The 27,866-nt window shown below is 40.9% G+C and overlaps 1 protein-coding gene across 2 annotated transcripts in view; it reads left to right on the forward strand.

Moving 5' to 3' along the window:
- LOC126457906 (ribonuclease P protein subunit p40-like) overlaps positions 1 to 27,866 on the forward strand; it is a 281,204-nt gene that overhangs the window by 216,651 nt on the left and 36,687 nt on the right. For both annotated transcript variants that reach the window (XM_050094586.1, XM_050094585.1), the window contains exon 5: positions 11,039 to 11,237. In XM_050094586.1, coding sequence (XP_049950543.1) covers positions 11,039 to 11,237 — 199 coding nt within the window. The remainder of the gene's footprint in view (positions 1 to 11,038; positions 11,238 to 27,866) is intronic.

Below are 27,866 nucleotides of genomic sequence, written 5' to 3' on the forward strand. Positions count from 1 at the left end.
TCAAATACATCCGTCACCATCAGTGGATACAGTATATTATATGCTCAGATTCGCTCAGTTCTCTCCTCAGTCTCCAATCTATTTACCCTGTCCACCCTCTGGTACACCGGATTCAGGACTGCCTGCACTTGCTCCACTTGGGGAGCATCTCTGCGGCATTCTTCTGGATCGCAGGACACATTGGTATCTGTGGAAACGAGGTGGCTGATATAGCGGCCAAGGCTGCAGTCTCTCTACTTCAGCCTGCTGTTCGCATGGTTCCCTTCGCTGATCTACAGCGTGTATTATGTCGTCATGTTGCTCTTTTATGGCACGCACATTGGTCTACACTTCCCAATAATAAATTGCAACATGAAAGCTCTTCCCTGTGCTTGGACCTCTTCCTCCTGAACTCGTCGTTGACAGGAGGTAATTTTAACTAGACTCCAGATAGGGCACTGTCATCGACATCTTTTAGGTGGCGATCCTCCCCTGCTTTGTCCCCACTGCTCTCAGCTGTGGACGGTGAGACACCTTTAACTTGAGTGCCCCTATTTTACTCTGCTACACGCCCGTCTACAGCTGTCGCCTGATATATCTTCAATCTTAGCAGATGACACGTGCTCAGCCGATTGCGTCCTCGAGTTAATTAGTGTCAGCGAGCGAGATGATGTCGGTCATTTGAAGCTCTTTTTGGGGAAAACAACCTCCCCCCCCCCCCCCTTCTGTAGTGGTTTTCTAAGCTTTCCTTCTGCTTTTTATTTTCCCCACTTTTTGAGTTTCGCTCCCATTTCTGCTGATTTCCAGTTTTTTAACCTTTCCCTAAGCAACAGACTGGGTGCTAATGACCATAGCAGTTTTGAGCCCTAAAACCAACAAAAAAACAAAAAGAAAGGGGGAATCAGTAGATCTGGTGCACATGTACAAACAAACAAAAGATTACTATTTCAGAGCAATTGGATGATATATTCAAGATAAAGAGTATCATAAATTGAAAAAGTCAATAATGTGGTGCCCACCCTGGACCCTTACGCAAACAGTTATTCAGCTTGACATTGATTGAGAGAGGTGTTGGATGCCCTCGTGAGAGATATCATGTCAAATTCTGTCCAATTTGTGCCTTAAATCATCAACTCCCTGAACTGGTTTGAGGGCCCTGGCCATGATGCTCCAAACATTCTCCATTGGGGAGAGATCCAGCAATCTTGCTGGCCAAGGTAAGGTTTGGTAAGCACAAAGACAAGAGGTAGAAACTCTCACCATATGCAGGCAGGTGTTACCTTACTGAAATGTGTGCCCTAGATGACTTATCATGAAAGGCAACAAAATGGGGCATAGAGTATTGTCAATGCAATGCTATAGTGTAAGGCTGCCACGGCTGACTACCAAAGGTGTTCTGCAGTCTATGAAAAGAAATGGCACCCAAACTGTCATTCCTGGTTGTCGGGCCATATTGTGGGCGACTGTCAGGTTGGTATCACACCGCTCTCTGTGGTCTCTCCAGACTCATATTTCCCAGTTATTGGGGCTCAGTTCGAAGCAGGACACAATGTTACTCCATTCAGTGAGATTCCAGGCCAAAGACATGTCTGGAGACATCGCGGACAGTATTGGGATACCAATCTGGCTGTTGTCCACCATAAGGCTTGACAACCAGGAGTGATTGTCTGGTGTGCCATTTCTTTACCTAGTAGGACCCCTTTGGTTTTCAAGTGCGAGAGTTTCTACCCCCTTGTCTTTGTGCTTGCCAAACCCTACCTTGACCAGTAAGACATTGAGAACATTAGGAGCATTATGGATAGGACCCTCCAAGCAGCTCACAATTTTGATGGTCTAATGTGCCATGCCAGTTGGATAGATTTTGACACAATATCACTTAGGAGGACACTCCAAAAACTGTATCAATCAATGCCAAGCTGAATAACTGCTCGCATATGGGTTGGAGGTGGATCATTGCATTATTTAATTGTTCAATTTGTGAAGCTATTTCTCTTGAATAAATCATCCAAATTTTCTGAAGTTGTAATCAGTTGTTTATCTGGACATGAACATCACATCTAGTCCTTTCTGTCCCATTCACATAAATCCTCCATGAAGCATCATTCTTCTTCTTCTTCTTCTTCTTCTTCTTCTTCTTTGACTGTATAAATCCATTTAATGATGGAGATTTAAACATTTCAAATGTGTTGTGAATATAGATAAACAGTGACTGGTGATAATACACTTGTTGTTTAATTTGTTCCTGCTTTACTCTGCCATCCTTGATATCAGTTCATGTGGCATCCTTGAATGTCTGTATGCCAACTTTCAAGCCACAATGAATGAGCCTAAATGTATGATCTTAATATCTTTGGATTTTTTGAGAGATCTTTCAGTAAGATTCTGAGTCTTTTTGAGCAGCAATCCGAAACAGTCATGTGCATTGTCAAAATGGCATTCAGGCAATGCTGCTGAATATTTCCAACGGTTACTGACCAGCAGGATGCTATTCAATCAGCAGTTGAACTGATCAACATGGAACATATCTGAAGATTTTTCTCAAGCTGCTCCAAAATTACAGTTTGCATGAGGCTACTATTTTATCTTGTGCTTTACATGTATCCACAGTGAGTCACTTAGTCTGTCCTAGTAGAGTGTTCTTCAACTTAAGTAATTCCTATATTTTAAATTTATCTTCAGATCTGGTAATCAAGTGAGGAAAAAAAACTTGATGGTAGAAACTACTTCCATTACAATGAGTAAATTATTATTAAAAGATTTAATAACTTACATACTTTTAAACTGATAATCCTCTGCCCCTGTGAAACTTATACTTATCAACAATATAGTGCATTGGTGGTCAGTATTAGATAATTTTGCTACCTATAAGTGATAAGCTGCAGAAATCCACATTTTTATTTGGTAAATATCTAGAAGTTCTATGATATTGTTCCTTCTAGTCAGTTTATTCCACTTTTTATTTCTAATGTGGGAGTCATTGTATCCTGGCATCATTACTTATCTATTTTCCATGACTTCAATCACTGTCGTCACAGAGTGAGACATCTTATATTAAGCAGTTCTCTGTAATGAAGTGCTCTGTGCAGAAGGGTTAATGTAATACACGCACAGTTCTGTGAAAATAGTCTCTTTACTTCCTGTTGTTGTTGTTGTTGTTGTTGTTGTGGTCTTCAGTCCTGAGACTGGTTTGATGCAGCTCTCCATGCTACTCTATCCTGTGCAAGCTTCTTTATCTCCCAGTACCTACTGCAACCTACATCCTTCTGTATCTGTTTAGTGTATTCATCTCTTGGTCTCCCTCTACAATTTTTACCTTCTATGCTGCCCTCCAATACCAAATTGGTGATCCCTTGATGCCTCAGAACATGTCCTACCAACCGATCCCTTCTTCTAGTCAAGTTGTGCCACAAACTTCCCTTCTCCCCAATCCTATTCAATACCTCCTCATTATGAAATTTCCTGGCAGATTAAAACTGAGTGCCCGACCGAGACTCGAACTCAGGACCTTTGCCTTTCGTGGGCAAGTGCTCTACCATCTGAGCTACCGAAGCATGACTCACGCCTGGTACTCACAGCTTTACTTCTGCCAGTATTTCGTCTCCTACCTTCCAAACTTTACAGGAGATAAGTCGTAGGGTCAGTATTGCCTCACGTGTTCCAATATTTCTACGAAATCCAAACTGATCTTCGCCGAGGTTGGCTTCTACCAGTTTTTCCATTCGTCTGTAAAGAATTCGCATTAGTATTTTGCATCCGTGACTTATTAAACTGATTGTTCGGTAATTTTCACACCTGTCAACACCTGCTTTCTTTGGGATTGGAATTATTATATTCTTCTTGAAGTCTGAGGATATTTCGCCTGACTCATACATCTTGCTCACCAGATGGTAGAGTTTTGCCAGGACTGGCTCTCCCAAGGCCGTCAGGAGTTCTGATAGAATGTGGTCGACTCCCGTGGCCTTGTTTTGACTCAGGTCTTTCAGTGCTCTATCAAACTCTTCACACAGTATCGTATCTCCCATTTCATCTTCATCTAAATCCTCTTCCATTTCCATAATATTGTCCTCAAGTACATCACCCTTGTATAGACCCTCTATATACTCCTTCCACCTTTCTGCTTTCCCTTCTTTGCTTAGAACTGGGTTTCCATCTGAGCTCTTGATATTCATAGAAGTGGGTTTCTTTTCTCCAAAGGTCTCTTTAATTTTCCTGTAGGCGGTATCTATCTTAACCCTAGTGAGATAAGCCTTTACACCCTTACATTTGTCCTCTAGCCATCCCTGCATAGCCATTTTACACTTCCTGTCAATCTCATTTTTGAGACGTTTGTATTCCTTTTTACCTGCTTCATTTACTGCATTTTTATATTTTCTCCTTTCATCAATTAAATTCAATATTTCTTCTGTTACACAAGGATTTCTACTAGCCCTCGTCTTTTTACCTACTTGATCCTCTGCTGCCTTCACTACTTCATCTCTCAAAGCTGCCCATTCTCCTTCTACTGTATTTCTTTCCCCCATTCCTGTCAATTGTTCCCTTATGCTCTCCGTGAAACTCTGTACAACCTCTGGTTTAGTCAGTTTATCCAGGTCCCATCTCCTTAAATTCCAACCTTTTTGCAGTTTCTTCAGTTTTAATCTACAGTTCATAACCAATAGATTGTGGTCAGAGTCCACATCTGCCCCTGGAAATGTCTTACAATTTAAAACCTGGTTCCTAAATCTCTGTCTCACCATTATATAATCTATCTGAAACCTGTCAGTATCTCCAGGCTTCTTCCATGTATACAACCTTCTTTTATGATTCTTAAAACAAGTGTTAGCTATGATTAAGTTGTGCTCTGTGCAAAATTCTACCAGGCGTCTTCCTCTTTCATTTCTTAGCCCCAATCCATATTCACCTACTATGTTTCCTTCTCTCCCTTTTCCTACTACCGAATTCCAGTCACCCATGACTATTAAATTTTTGTCTCCCTTCACAATCTGAATAATTTCTTTTATTTCATCATACATTTCTTCAATTTCTTCATCATCTGCAGAGCTAGTTGGCATATAAACTTGTACTACTGTAGTAGGCATGGGCTTCGTGTCTATCTTGGCCACAATAAGGCGTTCACTATGCTGTTTGCAGTAGTTTATCCACACTCCTATTTTTTTATTCATTATTAAACCGACTCCTGCATTACCCCTAGTTGATTTTGTATTTATAACCCTGTATTCGCCTGACCAAAAGTCTTGTTCCTCCTGCCACCGAACTTCACTAATTCCCACTATATCTAACTTTAACCTATCCATTTCCCTTTTTAAATTTTCTAACCTACCTGCCTAACAAATTAAAATTTCTTTTAGTTTGGTTCAAACTGAATGTTGTATGCAGGTGCCTATTAAAATCAGCCCCAAAAATTAAAACAGATGTGTGTGTAAACAGTGAGTAGGTAATGTCTACAAAGTAATACTAATAATGAATGAAAATACCAAAATTTTATCATCAACAAATATTTTCTTATGAATGCCCTTTCTTTATTCATTTGTTCTTATTCAAATATTTAATAAGTTTCTGGACTAATTTGCAAAAGATAAATAATACTGCTGTTAACCAAACACTAAATAGTCATGACTAATGGAAGATTGTTAATATTTCTCTAGAAGATAATCTTGGGTGGTGACCAAGCTGCTTTGGCTGAAATAAAACTCCGTGAAATGTGCGACATCAATTTAGATCAATCACACTCTTTGTCAGTTTTACACTAATAATAATAATAATAATAATAATAATAGAAATTATTGTAACAGATTTTCATAATGTGTGTAAACTCTGTGCTTCACATGTGATTATATTTTGAAAAGCAGTGTGGATAATATCCTCACTTTGTAACTAGATTCCGGAGTTAATATTTGTGAAAGTTTCAAGACAACAATACCTGAATATGGAATATGCTGTCATATTAATGAGAGATAACAATATTTTGAAAAGGATAGTTGCTACTCAGCTTATAGTTGAGATGCTGAGTCACAGATAGACACAACAGAAAGACTGTCAGAGAGTGAGCTTTCGGCCAACAGGGCCTATGTCGGAAATAAACAAAACACACACACACACACACACACACACACACACACACACACACACATATATGCATGCAACTCACCCATGTGTGACCCGTCTCTGGTCTCTGGCTGTTGAGGCCCAACTGTGACAGCAACACATGATGGGAGAGGCAAGGCAACCGGGTGGTGGCGGTAAGGAGAAGGCTAGGGTGAGGAGGGGGGGGGGATAGTAGGGTAGGGGGGGGGGGTGGACAGTAAAGTGCAGTTTGTGGGAACATACAGGGCTGAGGTGGAGAGGGTAGTACAGCCAGGTGCAGTTGGGACGTATTTACTCTCTCCTTTACCACTACCTCCCCCTCCCCCCCCCCCTCCATGTAGCCTCCCGACTGCACATAGCTGCCCTACTCTCTCTCCACCTCATCCCTGTACACACCCACAAGTGGCACTTTACTGCACCCCACTCCTACCCTGCCATTCCTCCCTCTCCGTGCCCCACCCTCCTCTTTACCTCCACCATCCAACTGCATTTCTGATCAGGTGCTGCCCCTCACAGTCTCAGCTGCCAGACACTGTGGTAATATGTGTGTGTATGTGTGTGTGTGTGTGTGTGTGTGTGTGTGTGTGTGTTTCCAATGAAAGCCTTGTTGACCAAAAGCTCACTTTCTCATAGTCTGTTTGTTGTGCTTATCTGCAATTCAGCATCTCTGCTGTATGTTGAGTAGCAACTAACCTTTTTGCATAATATTATTACATTCAGTCCAGATTTTCCATTGTTTAATGTAAAAGATAACTTGTTCAAATAAAGTATAGCAGAAATGAGGATGCTGTATATCAAATATAACCAACACCATCTGAAGATCTGAGAAAATGTCATATTGCTTCATACAGTATCACTAAAATTGTTTGATTCTGGTTGCAGGCATCAAATCTTTTTTTTTTTTCCAGTTTCTAATTAAAGATGTAATGAATTGGATCTTTTTGTCACTCTTTCCTAGTCAGTTGTAATGAAAAACAAAACCTTCTTGAAACACTAACTTATGTGTACAGAAGTGAGATTTGCCACATGTTTCCACCCATTAGTGATTGCCACCCCTTGTGTATGGAGAACAAATGAAGAACTTAGACAATTCACAGTACATCTCAAATGTCACAAAAACACAGTGTTCAAGCAGTGCTAAAATTCTATACTTTGTAACACACGTGCACAGAGAAATCAATTTGTAAACTGCCAGAACTACCAAGGATTTGCTGCTTGAACAAACTCTCCACTATGGTAATAAGGGAATGCTTCACGCATTTGAGAGCCCAGCACGTTTCATTCAGCATCCTTCTCGTTTGTTTTACACATTTTATGCAGTAGACACCATTTCTCTAAGTTCTTTTACTGATCCTGTATACCATGGAGGTTCCCTTTCATCACAAACTGTTCAACTATGTGCATATCTGTCTATTGTTTCGTCAAGTAATTTTCAAAACTTGAACCACGGTAAATTTTCCAAGTGCCTCCTGGGGGGGCTATGTCACTACTGCTTCATTATCTAGTTTACTGAGCACAGTACTATTTACTGAACACATATATCTTTCTGCATGTTTTAGTTGCCCTATATACTTTATTAACCATTGTTGCTACAACTACCTTATACACATTGATATTATTTATTATATTATGGTTATATTATTTATGTCACTACTGCTTCATTATCTAGTTTACTGAGCACAGTACTATTTCTGAACACATATATCTTTCTGCATGTTTTAGTTGCCCTATATACTTTATTAACCATTGTTGCTACAACTACCTTATACACGTTGATATTATTTATTAAGGAGGTCAGATCTATTTGTTGCTATTGGATCTGATCTACATTTCTCTGCAAAACTAAAGTACAAGATAGGTAATGTAACATGACATATTAACAACTCAGTGGAGATGGATGAAAGTGTGGGAGCATGTTACCAGAGGTCTCCCCCAGTCACGTACATATAGCTGGATGTCATATGGTGTGAGGTCAGCATGACTGTAGTGCCAAATGGGATTGGCACCACAAAACAAGACAGTTGAAAGAAATGAAGTAGATAGCATCTGTCAATCAGCGAGCAGCTATGGTGGAGTGTGCTGGTGTTCTGCATGTTCCTCAATGCACGGAGAGGGAGAAATAGCAGGGTAGGAGTGGGGTGCAGTAAAGTGCCACTTGTGGGTGTGTACAGGGATGAGGTGGAGAGAGAGTAGGGCAGCTATGTGCAGTCGGGAGGCTACATGGAGGGGGGGGGGGGGGGAGGGGGAGGCCCAGAGACAGCATTTGAATGACTTCACATGGATAATAATCATTTGGAAACTGGAAGGAGGATGAAGTATGATGACTGTAGCCTAGGAATTTGGTATTGCTCTTTGCTCTGTTTAACATGCATGGGGAGCATTCCAAACCACAGACCATGCTGCTTGAATGAGAGCAGGTGGTCGACTGTAGTCAGCTACAGCAGCAGATGACCACTGTGTTGTGCAACTGACAAGAAGGGACCCATGTCAAATAGCAAATGCAGTTGCAACCACTTTTAACAGAACTGCAACATACACAGTCTCTCACTCCACAGTGGCACGTCAACTGCATGGGGGTTGTCTGTTTGCCCATTGATCAGTATGTTGTGTTCCATTGACACCCAGATATCGACTAAAAATTTTGCAATGGTGTCAAGAACATAGAACCAATGTGGTTTTGGATTGTGCAATCTTCTCTTATGAGAGCATATTCAGTCTGAGTCTTGATTCTGGACATAACCTCATATGGTGAGAGGTGGGAACACATAATACACTCAGAAACATCATTGAAAATGATGGTTTTGTTGGTCCAGGAGAGACATATTGTTGCATTGGCATACTGACTTCCAAATCTTTGAACACAGTACCCTCACCAGTCAACATTATTGTGTCACTGTACTTGTTCCCCATGTGCATCTTTCCACTGTCGCATTTGGTCCTGGTTTTATTTTTATGGATGACAATGCATGACCACATTGTACAGTGCAGGAAGAGGCTATCTTGGATCATCATAAGTGGACCTTACAACAGTCTGCTCCAAGTAGTTTTCAGAGAAGGTATTTAGAATTACTTTTTCGAATGTCTTGTCATGTCCTCCATTTACAAAATTGTAATCATCCCAATCAATTGGTTGGGGATTAAGGTCTCTTCCAATGATGATCATATAATTGAGGAACATATGTTTTAGTCAGATAAGGTTTTTTCTATTGTTATTGGTTACAACTAGGTGTGGTTCTGGGGACTGATTGAAGGATCCGATTATAAGTTTATGCCCATGCTTTAGACTGTGTCTTGTCCAAACAATATAGCATGCAGTTTCGATTTGTATCTTAGAGAATTTGAATTCTTTTCTACTATGTCAAATGTGCCACCTCAGTTTCTCAAATCTTATCCTTTCGATATGGATTTAGTTTTATCCCAAAAATCTCACTGCTATCAATTCTGGGTTTAACCCAGCTTTATGTAGCTAGTGTTATGTGAGCTCCACTGCTGTTAAGGGTTGCTGCAAACTTTGCGACTTTGTTGTGAATGCATTCACAGTTGATCACAAGAATTATAACAGTCTCATGCTAGTTTTAGGGAGGTCATTTCTTTTGTTTTATGCTAATACTTTGAGATTTCTTCTACAACCTTCATTATTTGAAATGGATAAAGAATCACCTGGTCTAAAATAGCTTTGTGTATGCTCAAAACACAGTCAGTCGCCTTTGATGTGTAGTGTACCCCTGAGCTATTTAGGTGGCCCCTGTAATTCCCAACAGTACAGAGGAAATTAGGAAGTTGCAGCCTAGCATGTCTGAGAACCTCAGAAGCTCCTTGTTCAAATATTCTTCTGTATTTGTATTGTACTGTATTGTATGTAACTGGGGACCTAGAAATGATGGAGAGGCTCTGTCCCCGCCGTAGCCCGCAGTGGTACACAACATGCTACAGCATTCCACTCACCCCATCATTGCTCACACTGAACTCAGGGTTATTGTGTGGTTCGGCCGCCAATGGACCCCCCGGGAATCTCTCACACCAGACGAGTGTAACCCCAATGTTTGCATGGTAGAGTAATGATGGTGTATGTGTACATGGAGAAAGTGTTTGCACAGCAATTGCCAATGTAGTGCAACTGAGGCGGAATAAGAGGAACCAGCCCGCATTCACCGAGGCAGTTTGAAAATCACATTAAAAACCATCCAAAGACTGGCCAGCACACCGGGCCTCGGCACTAATCTGCCAGACAGATTTGTACCGGGGACCAGCACCTTCCCACCCAGAAAGCAGTGTGTTAGACCGCACGGCTAACTGGATGGGCTAATATTCTTCTGTACTCAAAACCTGTTGATGTGATATGTTCTGGGGAAAATTCTGCAGATTGTGAGGTTTGTTGATATTCTATCGTGAAAACTCATCTTCTCAAACCTTTCTGCCGTTGCTGGAATGATCTAAGGATACCTGAAAGGCCAGTTGACTGGTATCGTGTTGTTCCAGTGTGCACCGCAAAATGTAGCTGGCTGCACCATGTTTCCTCAGTGGCAAGCAGAATAGCTTCCTCAACTCACTGAATGAGGCTCCCAGGAATGTATGCTGAGTGTACGAGATGTTACTTGTTATCCATTGCTGCCATTTCTCTGTGGGGTAGTATTATTTGGCATAATACTAAACTGTAATGAGGCTCACATCTGTTCCATGGAAAACAGATTTAGAAATAAGTTATCAATCACAATATCCTTTTACTCTTATTAGAAATGTTACTGTTGGGAACAAACAAAAGTTGAGCATCAGTAGCTCTAAGTGCAGTAGTTCTCATCTGCAGTGACATCATCACATTGGTAATCTACAATAGTTAGTTTCAACCCATCACAATGCTGACATCTTTTGGCAGTGTATTTCTTAATGCTTCATCACTGTTGTAGTATTTTTGGAAATAAAAGCACTATTACTTAAAATTATACAAATTCATCTGTCATCTATATGTTCTTTTCAGTGGAAAATATCTGTCCATCTTCAGTTGCTGCCTACTTTGATGACAAGGGATATAATGTACACCAGTGTCATCCACATTTTTCAAAACGAATTAGCTACAATGTTCCTGTACCTCCTGTGACAGCAAGAAAAGAAGACGAATCATCAGAGTATTGTGATGTACTTGAATGGCTTGGAGCCTTTTCAGTTGGAGTAGATTTGTAAGATTTCATTTTACATTTTTTTTTTTTTATTCTCCATTCACTTCTCAGCCCTGCAGTACATTGCGCCTTCAAAAGTTTTAATACATAGTTGCTACAGTTCATAACTTTACATTATTAGTTATATGTTACCAGTATGAATGGGACTTCAGTTAATAAACTGCTGTAACATAACTTTATTTAGAAAATGAATTAGTTACGTACACATGGATGTATTTTCTAAAATAGCTCACAGAGATGCAACAAATAGTAAATGTAACACATTCATTTTGTTCATGATCACTGTGATACAACATTTTATTTATTTATTCACTTATTTATTTGTTTAGTCATTCCAGAGATATTTCAGCTATACACATAAACAACAGATGAACAAATTAAACTGTTACTCTAGATTATTCATTACATGCAAGCAGTGTATCATGTGGCTAGAGCATTCTAAGTATCCACTCGATCATTGTCAAAAAATAATATGTAAATAGTCACAGCTGATCCATAAACTGAGTTTCACAACACTAACATCGAGGTTCCTGTCACAAGAACCATGTTGCATCATTTCTCTACAACATCTGAATCCAGATTTTAGGTTTCCTATAGGCCAATTGTTTGGAGTCTAGACTGTTTTCATAATTGGATACCATGAGCAATTATGATAATCTGTAAAATAACAGTAATCAGTTGCATACAGTATTTATGTGTCTTAGCCAGAGTAATTGGAAATACTTAAAAGTTTTTATTAGTACATTGGAAAACATGATTTTGATAACTTTGTGATGACACATGCAGTTTAAGTGCTATATTGTGAGAGTGTGTACACTAGGAGCATTAGCCAAAATGGTGGTAAAGAAATGACATATATAGGAGTACAACAACTGAACAGAGCATAATGAGAATGAGAATTAGGAAAGGAAGTGGAATGGATACAGAAAAAGATGAAATATGTGACTGAAGGAGACAAAAAGGCAGCACAAGAATAAATGTGAAGGAGAGGATAAAATGTTGTTATTGTTTCAGAAAAGGCCTGAAGAATGTATGAAACTGGAGGGATGCAAGTACTGTATAGAAATGCAAAATATTTGAAAATTCAAGAATAATGACAACTAGTTAACAAAATCAAAGTTGAAAAGATAAACATTAAAAAGAAAAGGAAGGAGACATATTGTTTAAAGATTTAACACACAATATATTTTGTGACTTACTTTCTTCATGTTTATTTTTACATCTGTTTTTTGCAAGTCATTGAACAGGGAATGGTAGGGGGAGGGGGTATATGGTGTATCCTCCTGCTATTCCTGCTCTGTTAATGCCAGAATTTCTCTAGTTCTGTGCCTTGGTCACTACACAAAAAATGCTTTGGAAGGAGCAAAATGTTTCTGGTCCAACAGTGGTACAAGAACTCTCACAAATTTGAGAGTGAAGTTTTATGTGATTAATAACAACTTTCTTGTGGCATATCCTATAGAAAGTTGGCGAAAATTTCTGTGACATTCTCATGCCGACTGACGAAACCTATGACAAAGCAGACTGCTCCTTGAATCTCCTCTGATCCTATCTGGTAATGTGCTTGAGGATTGGCAACATTACTCAACGACTAATCAAATGGGGTTTTCCAAGTAACATCCTTCATGGATGAATTAGACATCCTAAGGATTCCTGTGATAAATTTGGTCTATTATCTCCCTACCCACAGCTAGGTTTATGTTTTAACTCCTTAGATTGCTCCAGACAAACTCTCCTATAAACTTGCCAGTTGTCACTGATTCCAGTGAGTGACAGTTAATCATGCAGTCTAATTATATTAAATCTTTTTATATATGTATGTTGCATCATATTACAGTTATTTTGTGTTGTGTTCACCAAAAGTAGGTGCACATCATTAAGGTTGCAGGAAGTGATCCTCCTGTTATTGATATCCATGCCTAAGTGGAAGTGGCCTGCTTGCTTGCTAGCTACTTATTCTTCACAAAGCAATATCTGTAAAGTAGAATCACTAGTTCACATGGGAAACAATAACAATAATTTGCTAAAATAATGTACATCAAAATATACTCTGTTTGGCTTCTATTGAAGGCATGGCACTGATATAAACTTCTGTGCCTAAGCTAATGTAATGCAGTAGATAATTATTAACTAATCTAACTGAAGTTCATTATGGAAAGAGTTTAAGTCCAGCCTCTCAATAAGTAAACACTTTGACAATCACTTTGAATAATGTTTGACACTCAGCATAGAATGTTTAGTGACTAGAACTGGTTTGTACTGTGGATTACTTTTAGGCAACTGTAGAACTAAAGAACAGTTGAATCTGGGTGAAAACTGCAGGCCCCCCTGTGTGTCCAGGGCTTATAATAGGTCTGTGTTACTCCTGCCTGCTGTAAGAGGTGACTAAATGGAGTCTCGCATGTTTCGGCCTTTATTTGATGGTCCCCTGTAGGTTTTGTCCTCCATTTTTCAAAATTGTCCTGAAGAGCGAGCCAGCTGGAGAAGGGCGTCTTTCATGGTGCATAGTGCCCATCATGCACTGAGACCCTTTGTCAATGAGGATCTGCACTTCCGCTCATTCTCCATCTGTTGGTTGAAGTCACCCTCCTGGGAGTGTTTTCCTCCATCCTCTGTGCAGTATTGCTTTTTACACTGTCAACGATAATGGACTTCTTAGCTCATTTGCGCCTGATATCCAGCACGGTAGCCTGTCCGTTGTAGTGGGGCCGCCATATATCATGTTGGTTGTAGCCCCCTGACCACACAGGGATTGCTCTGCTGATGCCTGCTCCATTAACTCCCCACATATGCCAAGGAGTAGATCCCCATCACCCTGGGGCATCAGGACTCCTGGCAATGGCCATTCTGCCAGATGACCTTTTCTGCAGCTGGGTGGCTCCCATGGGGAGGGCCCCTGTTCAGAATGGATGGCATCAGGGCAGATGAAATGCCATGAAGCGTAGTATGTCACCTCTTGCTGGTGGTCAAACATTAGCAGTCTCTTAGATGTCAAGGTCTAACTTCAGTGCTAAGAAATACGACCCCTAAATCATTCCCCCCCGTGGCCACACCACTGGAGGAACACCAGGCTAAGCTTATTCACCCCAGTACCTCGTATGTATGAGAGTTGATGGGGAGTCTTTCTTGTCAATGAAACCTCAGTTTTTTTGTGGAGAATTTAGAGGACAGTGGCTGATGGTCATGTAGGTTTTGCATATGTTCATGGAGGACATATTGAACAGCACTCCTTGCCAGATGGCTGCAGCGTTTTCACTGCAGACCTTGCAGCCATATCTCATGCTCTTGAGCACATCCGCTCATGCTCTGGTGAGTCATTTCTTTTGTGTACGGCTCCTTGAGCAGCCTACAAGCTGTCGACCACTGCTACCCTCGCCTAACTTTGGTTGCAGCCATTCGGAAGTCCATCTGTGCTCTGGAATGATCCTGCTGTTCAGTGGTGTTTGTGTGGAGCTCGGGACACGTCAGAATCCCAGGCAACGAACTTGCCAACAGGCTGGCCAAACAGGCTATGCGGAAACCACATCTGGAGATGGGCATCGCCGAAACTGACCTGTGTTCTGTGTTATGCTGCAGGATTTTTTGGCTTTGGGAGATAGAATGGCATAACAGTATGCACAACAAACTGTGTGTCATTAAGGAAACTATGAATATGTGGAAGCCTTCTTTGTGGTCCTCTCACAGGGAATCAGTTGTCCTCTACAGGCTCCACATTGGCCATACTTGGCTAATGCATGGCTACCTCCTCCATCGCGAGGACCCACCTCAGTGTTGCTGTGGCTCACAAATGACAGTCGTCCATGTCTTGCTGGACTGCCCACTTTTAGCCACTCTGTGGCAGACTTTTAACTTTTGCAGCACCCTACCTTCAGTATTGGACGGCAATGCCTCAACAGCAGCTTTTAATTTTACACTTTATTCGTGAGGGTGGGTTTTATCATTTGATCTAAGTTTTAGTGCAAGTCCTTTGACCCTCTGTGTCATCCACTGTAGTGCTTTTAGGGTGTAGGTTTTTATGTGTTACAGAGTGGCTAGCTTCTCCTTTTGATTCTCATGGTTAGCTAGCCATGGTAATCTGCTCTCTTCTTTTGATCTCTTTTACATGTTTCTTGTTTCTCTGTGGTTTTCTTGTCCTCCATTTTAGTGTTTGCTGTCAGTCCGTCGTTCTTGTGGTTTTCTCCTTTCTTCCAGCTGTGTTTTGTATGTCTCGATTATTTTACTCCCACCCTTGCGGAATTATTTAAATCAGATCGAGGACCGATGACCTAGCAGTTTGGTCCCTCCCCTCCTCTTTTAAACCAACCAAACAAAACTGCAGGAACTGGGCAATTACTGAGTAATAACTGACCAAGTGTCACCTTGCGGTTACATAATTATGCACTCAGTGTGTGAATGTCATTCTGTGATCTATTTCATGGATGCATTAAGTAGTTCCAGGTTTCTGCACTTTCATTGGTGGCAGATGTTACTATTGTCACATGAATGGCCTATTTGAATATTGTGTTCAGAAGCACAAAATAGTTGCTGATATTTGAGGTGCCATACTGTTACTGCCTCATATGAGGTGCCCTCTGAAGATAACTCTGTGTACTGCATCTGGCAGAGATACAGCACCCCTCCCTGGGGAGACATAGGGACTGATGAAGTTGGCTTCATTAGCTTCTTTATTTCCATGCTTCCCTAAGTGTGAGTATGTCGTGGGCAGTACACTCGTTACTGCCCCTGGCATTCACTTGTGGCACCATGGAAAACCATGTACAGAATCACCATGTGGGGGCAGTCATTCGAGGGTTGACCAGTCCATGTCGATTGGTTCATCTGTGGGGTGAGGTGTGACATAACAAACCATCTGGTCATCACTGGTTGACTGCAGCTGGTTCCCATTGCTAGAGATGAGGTTGAGGGTGGTTGCAGGCTGCACCAGTAGGACCCGCTGCATTAACGTTTCCTGAATCTGAAAAACAGAACAGCCTAGGAGTTCTGCATAGGTGTGCATCAATGCATTGCAGCTGCATCCAATTGCTGTGGCATATTGTGACACTATGAGAAGTTTCTATTTTATACATGACACAGCTGAGCTGCTGTCTGATTTTGCCTGGTACCCACAGTTCATGTTCAGATTTATGTGCATACCAGATCTTTCATTTTTTTTAAAAGTTTTTTCTCGACTTTTGCTGAGACTGGGTCTAAACATGCACAAAACACAGTAAAATTGATATTAAAGTACAATGCAGTCTCACATGTAGTCTTTTAGCTGGATATTTTGCATCGTCTGGAGTGGCTCTCTACTGAGAAAAAAATATAAGTAAAGCATTGTCCATATGTACTGCTGAGTGGGCTTTGTTATATGTGACTTGAGCATCTGCACAAATCTTTCTGCAAGTCCATTGGCTTCTGGATGAAATGGTGCAGTTTTAAAGTGTGAAATATCATTTCTTTAACAAAAATTTGAACTCTTCAGAAGAAAAATTGAATGTTGTTGTTGGCAATGATAGCTTTCACCAGTCCTTCAGTGCAGAAGATCCTTGACAAAGGCTTAATTGTTTTTATAGATATGATTGATGACATTCAAATCACAGAAGGAAATTTTGAAAATGCATTAATAATGATGAGCCAGTAGCATCTGGATTTAAGCACTTCCGACATAACCACTTGTATCTTTCCTGATTTGGAATGTAGCAGAATGATGTCTTTATAAATTGCAAGAGCATGTCACATATCCTAGAATTATTTAATTTCAGGATGAGTAATCAGCTTTTTGTTTAAAGGCTAATTTGAATGTACTGTTCAACCTTAGATAAAACTTAATCATTTGGTACAACTGTGGCAATTAAATTTGAATTCAAAGCATAATTTTCCACAATATCTTGACTGGGTATATCTAATGAGAAATGTTCGTCTGCTGAAAAATCAAAATTTTTATCCTACAGTGGAAAGTTCGAGATGGAATAATAACAATATTATGAAAAGACTAGACTGTTACTCACCATAGGGAGGAGACACCATGGTGCAGACAGGCAGAATAAAAAGACTATCATATAAGTTTTCAGCCAAAAGTCCTTCTTTTGTCTTAGGAAGCCCACACACGTTCACACAAACACAATTCCCACACATCACCAATGTGTCTGTGTCACCAGACTGACACGTTGAAACCTGCCCTATGCTTTTTTTTTTTTTAATACAGGATAAATGCACAGAAATAAACACTGTGTCAAAATTTTGGCTGCTAAGACACAGCAAGTGTTTTTTAAAAGAAGTTAGAAATTGCCAAATTCTAAGCTCTCTGGGTGACTGGAGAAATGTGCATCCCTACCATAGCCTTAGCAGACAGCACACACACAATGCAGCAGTTGCAGAGCCTTGGTCAATGGACTTCAATAAACAGATAACACAGAATGTTGTGATCATAATTTGTAAAATGAATTTCAATTTCCGTTGATAGTTTTTCTGACACAGTTGTTTGCAGTTACTGTTTGCTCAAATTTTCCGTTCCTTTAACATCCATAATAATTATCAGTTGCTGTTGCAATATCACTAAGTGTTAATGATGGAGATAAAACTGAATAAATGTTCTTCATGTTTCCTTTGTATGTACTTGCCAATAGTGTTGTCTTTATGTATGTCCCAGAGTTTCTCAGTAATGTGAAATCCAACTAATGTTTTCAGTCTTGCAAAGATGAACTATGAAGAACCTGGTATACAGTTGAACTAACCTACTTCTCCTGATAATGTACATATGTGATATTTATTAGTTAATTTATTGGACATTCATTCAGATGATGTTGTGGTTTCGTCAGAAATTGTGGAAACATCAGAAGAAACAGGAAATAACTCTGATGATTCCATGAATTGTGGTTCGAACAATGAATGTTGTGCTATGTCCAAACAAAAACAGAGCACCTTCCTAGCTCAAGTCAAACATGTGCAGTTCTATCTTTCAGTGACAAAGAAGAGGCTGTAAATTTTTTGGTGAAATGAAGGAGGGAGAAAACGCTTAAACGTAAGCAGTGTGCAAAACTGGTTTTGTTTCATAAAATCTGAACATGAATTATATGTGAATCAGGTATGAAATATGCACCAAAATGAAACTCATAAAAGTGTGAAAGAAGAGCTTTTGGAAACCTTTAGAACTGTTTGTGAGAGTCAATGCATCATTGTTGTTGATATTATGGGCTTCAGTCCAAAGACTGGTTTGATGCAGCTCTCCATGCTACTCTATCTTTTGCAAACATTATCCTCTCCAAATGACTAATGCAACTTACTTCCTCCTGAATGTGCTTTCTATGCTCATCCATTGGTCTCCCTCTACAATTTAAACCATCTCCACCCCCCACTCTCCACAGGCACTAAATTGTTGATCCCTTGATGTCTCAGAATGTATCGTATCAACTGATCCCGTCTTCTAGTCTGGCTGTGCCACAGATTTCTTCTCAATTCTATTCATGATCTACCCATCTAATCTTCAGCATTTTTCTGTAGCGCCACATTTCAAAAACGTGTATTCTCTTCTTGTCTTAACTGTTTGTTTTCCATGTCTCACTTCCATACATGGTTACACTCCATCAAATACTTTCAGAAAAGACTTCCTCAGGCTTAAATCTATATTCTGTGTTAACAAATTTCTCTTCTTCAGAAATGCTTTTCTTGTCATACCAGTATACATTTTATAACCTCTCTACCTTGGCCATCATCTGTTATTTTGCTGCCCAAATAGTAAAACTCATGTAATGCTTTGTCTCATTTCCTAATCCAATTCCCTCCAGCTGATTTAATGTGACTACATTCCATTATCCGTGTTTTACTTTTGTTGATGTTAATCTTATATCCTCTCTTCAAGACACTGTCCATTCTGTTCAGCTGCTCTCCCAAGTACTTTGCTGTCTCTCACAGAATTGCATTGTCTTTGGCAATTCTCAGAGTTTTTATTTCTTCTGCTTGGACTTTAATTCCAACTCCAAATTTTTCTTTGGGTTCCTTCAATGCTTGCTCAATGTACAAATTGAATAACATCAGGATTATGCTGCAACTCTATATCACTCCCTTCTCAACCACTACTTCCATTTCATGCTCCTAGACTCTTATAATTACCAACTGGTTTCTGTACAAGTTGTAAATAGCCTTTTGCTACCTGTGTTTTACTTCTGCTCCCTTCAGAGTTTCAAAGAGAGTATTCTTGTCACTATTCTCAAAAGCTCTCTGTAAGCCCACAAATGCTACAAATTTAGGTTTGCCTTTTCTTAACCTATTGTCTAAGATAAATTGTAGGGTCAGTATTGCCTCACTTGTTTCCTACATTTCCCTGGAATCCAAATTGACCTGTCCCAAGTTCAGCTTCATCTTCTGTAAAGAATTCGTGTTACTACTTTGCAGCCATGACTTGTTAAACTGATAGCTTGGTAATACTCACTCCTGTCAGCACCTGCTTTCTTTGGAACTGGAATTATTATATACTTCTTGAAATCTGAGGGTATTTCATCTGTCTCATACATCTTACACACCAGATGGAAGAGTTTCGTCATGACTGGCTCTCCCAAGGCTATCAATAGTTCTGATGGTATATCATCTATCCCTGGGGCCGTGTTTCAACTTAGATCTTTCAGAACTTTGTCAAACTTTCTTTTCACAGTATTGTATCTTCCCTCTCATCATCATCTACGTCCTCTTTCATTTCTATAATATGGCCATCAAGTACGTCTCCCTTGTATAGACCCTCTGTCCACTCCTTCCTCCTTTCAGCTTTCTCTTATTTGTTTAGGACTGGTTTTCCATATGAGCTCCTGATATTTGTACAGCTGCTTCTCTTTTCTCTCCAAAGGCCTCTTTAATTTTCCTGTAAGTATAATCTATCACTCCCCGAGTATAAGTGCTTCTAAATCCCTAAATTTGTGCTACAGCCACCCTTCTTAGCCATTTTTCACTTTCTGTCAGCCCATTTTTTAGACATTTGTATTTCCTTTTACCTGCTTTATTTACTGCATTTTTTGTTTTCTTATTTCATCAATTAAATTTAAATCTCCTGTATTATCCAAGAATTTCTACTAGGCCTTGTCCTCTTACCCTTCTGATCCTCAACTGCCTTCACTATTTCAGCTCTTCAAACTATCCATTTGTCTTCTATTGCATTTGTTTTCCCTGTTATTGTCAATCATTGCCTAATGCTCCCTCTAAAACTCTCAACAACCTCTCTTTCTTTCAACTTATCCATATGCCATCTCCTTAACTTCCTATCTTTTAGCAGTTTCTTCAGTTTTAATCTACAGTTCATAACCAATAAATTGTGATTAGGGTCCACATCTACCATTGTGGTTGTTGACATTGTTGAACTCCCTGCCCCTCCACAGAGCAAGTCTTGTCCACTGTCCAGTGATGCCACTACCACTTCCACAGTTGTGGCTCTGAAACCACCTTAGACAAAAAAATTGAAATCAAAGTTGAAGGTGAAGAAGAGTGCACTGACAGAGGTGGAAAGTACACAGTCAGATGATGTCAACATCATCCTCTCTCACGTCTCTCTTGAAATCTTCTTCAGAGGCAATGGACCTTGGTGTCAGACTGTGACAGTCATCTTGCCCCAAGACTGAGCTTCAACCATTGGGGGCCGACTCGCTGGCAGAAAGTCAGGTTGAAAGTGCCACTCCTGTGACAGATAGCTCCCATCCTGTAGTGGAACATTAATGGGTTCATGACACATATGGAGGAAGTGAAACTCCTTGCACAGGCATGCTTCCTGTGCTTGTTTTTGCAGGATACACCTTGTAAAGTATCTGATACCCCTGTACTGTGGGGCTATATTCTCTATCGCAAGAATGACCTGACTGTGGAATGAGCCAAGGGAGAGGCCACTCTATTTGTCAATAACGTTCACCATTCCTCTGCTTTCTCCCTGTCTACTGACCTTTGAAATTCATGTATGTTGGAGGAGAGTCTATTGCAAGAACCAGTCTACTGCAAGATGTCTTGTGAGGCTCAACCTCTACTTGGCCTCAGGGTTGGGTTTTGGAGCACCTCGTGACATTTCATGAAATGTGCATCCTTAGCACATGTATCCCCACCCATTTCTGTGCTGCTACTAGGTCATTCTCAGGCACCAACCTCCCTTTGTGCTCTCCAGCCCTCATTGATTCGCATTTGGTGGGTAATCATTGACAATCTTCACTCCAGTAATCACTTCCTATGCTGCATTCACCTACTAGTTGGAGCATTACCTGAAGAGAGGTCACCAAAATAGATGGTCAACAGGACTAACTGGATGTTGTTCAGCCATCTGGTTGTGTTTGAACATTGCAAACGTGTCCAGAAATGGGTGGACCATATTACATGCCACTGACTTATCCATCCTCACGTTATCTTAGGAGGCAACCTGTACCTTGGTGGACTGGTGATTGCCACTCAGCAATCTGGGTCAGATGTGTGGCTCTTCAACAGTTTAAGTGCCACCTATCAGCATTTCGGGTCACAAGAACCAAGGCTCAGCATGTAATCAAAGAGAGCAAGAAAATGTCATGGCAAGCATTCCTGGACTCCATCAACTGTTCCCCTTGATTTACAAAAGTTTGGGAAACCATCAGGAGGATTTCTGGTAAATAACCAATAGCAGCAATGCAAAACGAGTGTCCCAAGACAACTCCTGGAGACACTGCTCAGATGCTGGCATATCATTTTGCAAAAACTACTGCCATTGCCAGCAAGGATCTGATGTTTTGCCACTACCATGTGACTGTAGGGAGGGGCACAATGGACCTCAGACCCAACAATTCTGAGCCTTACAACTACCCTTTTTTCAAGTGGGAGCTGAAATTGGCGCTGTCTGAAGATCATGATACTGCATCTGGTCATGACCAAACCCAATACTGCATGCTTCAACATTTGCCAGCAGTGTCAAAGGGAATGGCAGTGTCAAAGGGAATGACAGACAGGTCAATTCCCCAACTCATGGAGATAGGCAGTTTTGATACCTTTCCTCAAACCAGGAAAGGACCGCACATGTCCCTGTAGTTACCGGAGTAGTACTGTAACAAGTTGTGTTCGAAAGACCCTGGAGCGAATGGTTAACCATCGCCTGGTCTGGTTGTTAGAGACCAGGCAACTTCTTAGCCACTCTCAGTGTGGATTTGGGAGATTTCGATCCACTGTTGACGACATGACCATGCCAGAGGCGTCTATTAATCAGGCTCTCCTATGTAAAGCCGGCCGTTGTGGCCGAGCAGTTCTAGGCTCTTCAGTCCGGAACCGCGCTGCTTTTATGGTCACAGGTTCGAATCCTGCATCGGACATGGATGTGTGTGATGTCCTTAGGTTAGTTAGGTTTAAGTCGTTCTAAGTCTAGGGGACTGATGGCCTCAGATGTTAAGTCCCATAGTGCTTAGAGCCATTTGAACCATTTTCTCCTATGTAAACATCACTGTATTGGCATATTCTTTGATATCAGTAAAACATACGATACTACTTGGAGGCACTGTATTTTCATGCAGTTGCATCAATGGGACTTTCGTTGCCACCTCCTCATCTTTATTTAGTCTCTCCTGTGTAAGCAGTTTATTAGGTCCAGAGTTCGTGACATGCTGTAAAATAAATTTGGGTGTCCCTCAGGGAAGCGTTTTAAAAGTTTTACCCACTTTACCAGAGCCATAGACAGTAGCACGTCTGCTGTAAGGATTCCCATATAAAGCTCCTTGTTTGTGGACAATTTTGCTGGTTTCTGTTTCTCCTCCAGTGTTGCAGCAGTGAGTCATCAGCTACAACTTATATTGCGGAGGTTAGGCGAATGAGTGGCAAAGACAGGTTTTCAGAATCATTCTGTTGTTTCTCGAATGTGGTGGAAGTTTGTAGAGACTGAAACTGTATGCTGAAGATGAGGGCAGGGCTGACCATGTGTGACATCAGAAACAGAAAACCATTATTTGGCTGTAAGTGCACAATGGTACTGCCTTAGCACTGCATGGCAACTGGCATCTGACCTCACAGCCACCACTGGGTGTGTTGTTTAAAGGCAAACAGCATACAGAAGGCTTTGGCAGAGAGGCATTTATTGTCAGAAATCTGCTGTTATGGGTAGCTCTGAAGCTTCTTCACAGAAGGAAACATCTAGAGTGCAGTCATCACCATGCCACCTGGATGTTTGAACAGTGGCCCAATGTTCTTCTCACAGGCGAGTCCCAGTTTGGTCTGGAAAGTGATTCTCGGCATATTCGCATCTGGAGGGAATGTAGAACATGATTTTGGGACCCAAACATTGTGGAAAAAGGGCAATATTGATGAGGATTCTTAACAGTGTGAGTAAGGATTATGTTGACCACTCAAACACCCCTTCATTAAATTGTACAGGTGGATCAACTAGGTTTAAGTGTTGTCAGGTGTCATGACGAGATCTTGGGAAATCATGTGCAGTTGTTGTGAGGTAGTGTGGGCCCAGGCTTTGTACCGATGGGCGATAATGGTCGAATTCATAGAGCATGGGTGGTTGATGTTTTCTTAAATGTGGAAAATATTGCACACATGACGTGGCCTACTCACTCTCCCAATTTGAATTCCATAAAGCATGTCTAGGATGCCCTAGGAAGGTGGGTCGTATCATGCCAGCATTCATCAAATACTCCCCAACACTTGCAAGTAGCTCTGCAGGAAGAATGGGTGTTATTGCCTCAACAAGAGATTCACAGCATGTCCTATTGTTGTCAGGCCTATATTGCTGCCAAAGGTGGACACATCCCATACTGAGCACATTAACCAGTTGTCAGAAAGTGTGTGCAAATCTGTTAATTTGGAAAAATAAAGAGCATTTTTGTCTAGCTTTATGCATGTTGCGGTTGTTTACATTCTGTATTATGTACATTGTTTCTACTTTGCTGTCATCTCTTTATACTGTTTCGAGGGAAAATAAGCACAACTTTGCAAAATTTCCATTTGTTGCTTTAATTTTGGACACCATTGTACTTGCACATGCGCGTGCGCGTGCACACACACACACACACACACACACACACACACACACACACACACACACACACACACTCTCTCTCTCTCTCTCTCTCTCTCTCTCTCACTCTCTCTCTCTCTCTCTCTTTGTCTCTGTCTCTTCATGTATATCTTGGCTACAATAATGCACTCACTATGCTGTTCATAGTAGCTTACTCAGATTTCTATTTCCTTACACATTATTAAGTCTATTCCTGCAATACCCCCATGTGATTTTGTATTTATAATGCTGTATTCACCAGATCAGGAGTCCTCTTCCTCCTGCCACCAAACTTCAGAAATTCCCACTATACCCTAACTTAAACCTATCCGTTTGCCTTTTTAAATTTTCTATCCTACCTGCCCAATTAAGAGTTCTAGCATTCCATGCTCCAACCTGTAGAATGCTAGTTTTGTTTCTCCTGATGATGAATTCCTCCTGAGTAGCCCCACCCAGATATCCGAATTGGGGACTGTTTTGCCTCCAGAATATTTTACCCAAGAGGATTTGTCATTTTACCACACAGTAGACATGCATGCCCTTGGGAAAAATTATTGGTGTAGTTTCCCCATGCTTTCGGTTATTTACAATACCAGGACAGCAAGGCCATTTTGGCTGATGTTACCCAGTCAATCATCCAGACTGTTTCCCCTGCAACTACTGGAAAGGCTGCTGCCCCTCTCCAGGAACCACACATTTGTCTAGCCTCTCACCAGAACCCCTCTCTTGTGGTTGCAACTATGGTATGGCTATCTTTATCACTGAGACAGGCAAGCCTCCTCACCAACAGTACGGTCCATGGTTCATGGACTGGGGGGAAGGGCGGGGGTGGGGGTAGAGATCTACGAGACTGGATTGCTGGATTGCAAGTGAGATGAACATTAAGGACTTCCATGCTTCCTTGACCTGGTTGAATAGATTCAGGAAAACTCCAGGGAAATTTGCAGCTCACATAAGATGAAGCTTTTTTTGTACCCTAAAATCCTGTGTAAAGAGCCAATTGGTCAGGTTTCGTGCAAGAAATGGGTGTAAACCACACTTTACCATTTCAAGCAAAAAGAGACTGATTTGCTTCGCAGTCAATGAATGCTGTTAGACATTTGTATACAATAATACCATTGATAAGTATCAGTGGATTACTGTGTCCACATCTTTAGATCTACACTAAAGCACCAAGGAAACTGGCATAGGCATGCATATTCAGATACAGAGATATGTAAGCAGGCAAAAAACAGCAGTGCTGTGTTTGGCAACATTTATATACAACAACAAGTGTGTGACACAGTTGTTAGAGCATTTACTGCTGCTACAATGGCAGTGAATTTGAATATGGTATTATAGTCAGCACATGAGCGATGGGACTCAGCATCTCCAAGGCAGCGATGAAGTGGGGATTTTCCCATATGACCGTTGCACGAGTGTACTGTGAATATCAGGAATCCAGTAAAAACATCAAATCTCCAACATCGCTGCGGCCAGAAAAAGATTGTGCAAGAATATGTCCAATGATGACTGAAGAGAATCATTCAATGTGACAGAAGTTCAGCCTTTCCACAAATTGCTGCAGATTGTAATGCTGGACCATCAATAAGTGTCGGCATGGGAACCATTCAACAGAACATCGTTGATATGGGCTTTTGGTGCTAAAGGCACACTCGTGTGCTCTTGATGACTGCACGACACAAAGCTTTATGCATCACCTGGGTCCGTCAACACCAACATTGGACTGTTGATGACTGGAAACATATTGCCTGGTTAGACGAGTCTCATTTCAAATTATATCGAGCAGATGAACGTGTACGGGTATGAGACAACATCATGAATCCCTGGACCCTGCGTGTCAACAGGGGACTGTTCAAGCAGGTGGAGACTCTGTAATGTTGTGGGTTGTGTGCATTTGGAGTGATATGGGACACCAGATACATCTAGATATGACTCTGACAGGTGACACGTATATAAGCATCCTGCCTGATCACCTGCATCCATTCATCTCCATTGTGCATTCCGACAGACTTGGGCAATTCCAGCAGGACAGTGCAACACCCCACATATCCAGAATTGCTACAGAGTGGCTCCAGGAGCACTCTTCTGAGTTTAAATAATTCCGCTTGCTACCAAACTCCCCAGACATGAACATTATTGAACGTATGTGGGATGCCTTGCAGCGTGCTGTTCAGAAGAGATCTCCACCCCCTCATACTCTTACGGATTTATGGACAGCCCTGCAGGATTCATGGTGTCAATTCCCTCCAGCACTACTTCAGACATTAGTCGAATCCAAGCCACATCATGTTGCGGCCCTTCTGCATACTCGTGGAGGCCCACACGATATTAGGCATGGGTACAAGTTTCTTTGGCTCTTCAATGTATCTTCAGGAACCTCAAGGCAAATTAGACCAAAAATATAAAAAGCAACTGTTTAGTTGAAAAAATCTTGTTATCGACGTAGCAAAATCTGGAAAAATGGGAGGGAGTAAGTTTTGATATTACGTCAGAAATGTCGTCTTAACAGTTTCAGAAAATAATTCAGTGCATTTGTTGGTCTCTTGGCCTGGACGTAACACCTCTTTCTTTATGAGGATGATGAAAAGACTTAGTGTAACTCGGATTCCACCCAAAACTAATAGTGCGATTCAGCACAGAACAGTGTAAAACATTTTTCATAAAATTCTCAGATAGTATAATGCCTGATACTTCTTTGCCATTTCAGGTTTATCAATGGAATGGTATTGTTAACCTTCAGACATTTGTCCATTGTCAGTTTGCATCACAACATTTTTATGAATTTGATCCATTGTGTCTGGTACATAGCACAATTGAGGAAAAATGACCATGACCATTTCTTCCTCCATCCCAATATTGTCTAAATAAAACTAGTGATTAATGTGAAGTGCCTGAATCCAATAATTTTTCTTTTACCACATTTGCCTGATATAAAGGAAATGGTTGTTTTTGGCATCAAATAGACACTTCACATTTTTGTGATGACTAAAGGGAATAAACAAGGGTCTGTTTCATTATTATTACAATATATATTTTAAAAAAGCTTTTTATAATATGCATTACAGGTATTGTTATAAAATATTTCATGTCAACAAATTAGAGTACCGATTGGTGGAAGACATCTCTAATGTAATGTAATGCACTTCCTTGATTTTCTCTTCTCTACTAGTCACTCATGTAACTATTACATCTGCAACAGCTTAGCTGTCAATGTGAACTGCAAGTTGTTCAAAAAGTTAATGATTTTAGGTATTTTTGGCGTGGTTTAAATACTTAAAATTTGCATACATACACAGTAGACTTCGCACTATGTGGGCTATATTCTCCTGTCGCAGCTGCATCTGCTTATTTGCCAATTTTGCACACTAGACAGGAAGGGCTGTACAAACCACTGTTAGGAATGTCTCTTCATGCAGCAAACATTAAAAAAAATACTTGCAGTGCAACTTAACAGCTAAAATTTTAACTCTGCAATTTTGTGTGTGTGTGTGTGTGTGTGTGTGTGTGTGTGTGTGTGTGTGTGTGTGTGTGTGTGTGTGTGTGTGTGTGTGAAAAATTTCAGGGTAGGTTTTGACATGTCAGATTGGATCATTCCCTTGTCAGTCATAACTGTGCCTGGTGGTAGCAGCAGCTGGTGGTAGGGGTAATGAGGAGACATGGGGCAGGGAGAG

This window comes from Schistocerca serialis, chromosome 2 (assembly GCF_023864345.2).
Source record: "Schistocerca serialis cubense isolate TAMUIC-IGC-003099 chromosome 2, iqSchSeri2.2, whole genome shotgun sequence".
In the NCBI taxonomy this organism is placed as follows: Eukaryota; Metazoa; Arthropoda; class Insecta; order Orthoptera; family Acrididae; genus Schistocerca; species Schistocerca serialis.